Source organism: Aspergillus thermomutatus, assembly GCF_002237265.1.
Source record: "Aspergillus thermomutatus strain HMR AF 39 chromosome Unknown NODE_485, whole genome shotgun sequence".
Taxonomy (NCBI): domain Eukaryota; kingdom Fungi; phylum Ascomycota; class Eurotiomycetes; order Eurotiales; family Aspergillaceae; genus Aspergillus; species Aspergillus thermomutatus.
The window spans coordinates 347-3,169 of NW_020798535.1; the positions used below are offsets into that span (position 1 = coordinate 347).

General features: G+C 55.8%; 1 protein-coding gene across 1 annotated transcript; it reads left to right on the forward strand.

The window, feature by feature from the left end:
* Positions 1 to 498: 498 nt before the first annotated feature.
* On the forward strand, positions 499 to 1,081 carry CDV56_100286 (uncharacterized protein; the record flags this gene model as incomplete). Its single annotated transcript, XM_026753905.1, has 3 exons — positions 499 to 654; positions 735 to 836; positions 893 to 1,081. 3 exons carry the CDS (start codon positions 499 to 501, stop codon positions 1,079 to 1,081), a joined length of 447 nt encoding a protein of 148 aa, XP_026609548.1.
* Between the last annotated feature and the right edge of the window lie 1,742 nt (positions 1,082 to 2,823).

A 2,823-nucleotide genomic window follows, 5' to 3' on the forward strand; every position in this document is an offset into this window, starting at 1 on the left:
CAAGGTGAATGTTTTAGAATCAACATTCACAGTTTTAAACAGCCTTAGGTAGGGCATAGGCACCAGGTCAGTGATTCTGTAGGGTATATAAGATCTCTCCCTCTCTCTCTCTCTCCTTCTCTCCTTCTCTCTCTTCATCATCCTCATCATTTTCATGTTGTAAGTATACCTGCGAGAGTTTCCTTCTGTACTTACACCTCACACGGTGCCTTTCACACATCCACATCAGGTGGCGCCTTTCCTCATCCTGAATTGTGTTGGCTGTGCTGCCTTGCAAGTCATTTCTTTTATTTCTCCTTTATGTTTCCAACTCACAAAGCCTGTTTGTGTTTCTTATTGTGTGCACTGTCGCAAGAGTTATTAGGTTGTATTTTTGTGCTTTTACTTGTCCTTGGTGTTCGTGAGTGCAGTTTGTGAGTTTTACTAATTTTTTTTCGCGAAGCCTTCAAAATTTTCATCAATTTTTCACTAAGAGTCATCAACCCTTTCGCGAAAACCATGTTTGCGTCTAGCAGTTTCTCCCTTTCCTCAGTCTCCGACTTGACGGAGCTGTCGCGAACACCTTCTCCCGTCGACAGTTCTGCCCCTGCCTCTGCGAGTCAGCCTCCTTCTGCGAGTCAGCCTCCTCCTGTCCCCCCCGCGGTGGCTGTTGTCGTTCCGCTTCCCCCTGGGGGTTTGTTTGTCGGCGGGGCTGGCCCGGCGACCGTGCCTGCCCCCGCCTCGGTCCCCGCGAGTGTCCCCCCGGGTCCCGGCTCCGCCTTGCTTCCGCCATCACCCGGCAGCACGGCACCTCTGTGTGGACTATGCGCAATGTCTGGTCGGTTCCTACTGCTGTGGTAAGTTCCCTCCTTCTCCCCTGCCGCGAAAGCTCTAGCTTGCTAACATCCTGCAGGGAAACCTCGTCACTGGGCCCCCTCCGCCTCCGGCGGGCACACCTAAGGCTCAATGGGATGCTCCTCCGCCCACCGCGGGCGGCCCTGCCATCTGGGAGCAGGCCCAGATGGTGGAGTTGCCCCCGGACGCTTGGTTTCTCGGGCGCTCACGCTGGAACGCCGCGGTGGTCCCTGGACTCCCTCCCTGAACAGGGGCGCAACCTCTGTCCCGCCGCGAGCGTGCATGGGTCGCAAGGCCTGTGCTCCGCTCGGTCTTGTGGGCTGGCTTCGGCCGCCCCGGACAGTTGGCTGTGCGCGCCCAGCTCCGCGAGGCCATCCTCGTGACTAGAGCTGGGGCACAGCCTCCTGCGGGCGAGATGTGCGGAGAGTGCAGGCGGAATGGTGGCACCGCCCCATTCCCAACCTGTATCTCTGGTGGGTTTGGCAACGAGTGCAACAACTGCCTCTACCGCCGTGGCTACCCCTGCTCTTTTGAGCAGTAGGGTGTCCCGCGGTAGCCCGGCTTGTTGCCCCGCGAGTTGCGCTCGCGCCCTCGTGATGATGCGTGTGAGGCTGTAGAGGGGGAATATGGGCCTGTATTCGCGCAGTGTCCTTTCAGTTTTCTTTTTCCTTTTTTGAGAATGAACAGTCTTCTTCCCCTCCGCGACGGGTTTCACGTAGTCCTTGTAGATCTGTAGATGGCGTAGGTTTGTGCCAGGTTCCCAGGTGTCATCTTCTGGCCCATAGCCTTTCCACCTCACGCGGTACTCTATGGTACGGCCTTGCTTCCGCGAGGCTAAGATTGCCTCTGGATGGTATTCGCGATCTGCTTCAGTGGCCTCGCGAATAGGAAATCTCTCCCCAGAGTCCACTCCATCCATTTCTTTATGCTCGCGAAGCATACACACATGGAAAACATCATGTATCGGGTAGGTCTACGCGGTAGGCCACCTTGCCAATCCGCTCCACAATTTTCACTGGTCCAGTGTTCAACTGGTCTAGCTTAGGGCTAGGTCTGATTCGCGACATATTCTTTGTTGATATCCATACCATATCCCAACCTGAAACACTTTCGCGACCCTCTTACGGTCATAGTATTCCTTCTGGTAGGCCTGAGCCTTCAGGAGTGACTCCACTGCCTGTTTCCTAATCACCTGGATGTCCGCGAGGCGCTGGCGGACTTCCTCCGCGGCCCGCCCCCCCCCTCCACCTCTGGAGGGTCGCGAACATCCAACCCAATCACGCGGGGGTCCGTCCCTGTGACCACGCGAAAGGGAGTATTCTTAATGGAGGCCTGATATGCGTTATTGTACGCAAACTCCGCGAGTGGTAGGTAATCTACCCGGTCTTCTTGTCTAAAATTCACATATGCTCGCAGGTACTGTTCTAACACACTATTGAGTCGCTCAGTCTGGCCATCAGTCTGGGGGTGGTAGGCTGTGCTCAGCCCCCTGCGAATCAGGAGATAGAACATCATATCTGCCCAGAACCCCTTCGCGAAGACCCAACCCGGTTCTGAAATAATCTTCTCAGGGACGCCGTGAAGCCGGAAGACTTCACGGAGGAGTAGCAGTGCTAAGTCCTCTCCGCGGACGGTTTTCTGGACAGTGATGAAGTGGGCCATCTTGCTGAATCGATCCACAACAACCAGAATGGAGTCAAATGCTTCTCGCGAGCGGCTAGAAGAGGATATGCGCGGGTAGATCCGTGATGAAATCCATTGTGATCTGGACCCAGATTCCTGCGGGTACAGGCAGGGGCTCCAAGAGGCCTTGCTGCCTGCCGCGAATCCTTCGCGAGCCCTGACACACGCCGCAAGCTTGGCAGTATTCGCGAACAAATGCCTTGAGGTCTGGCCACCAGAACCTCCTGTTGACAAGCTCCAGGGTCCTTGCCTCCGCGAAGTGACCTGCAAATGGGTCGTCATGCAGCTTCGCGAGGATACCCAACT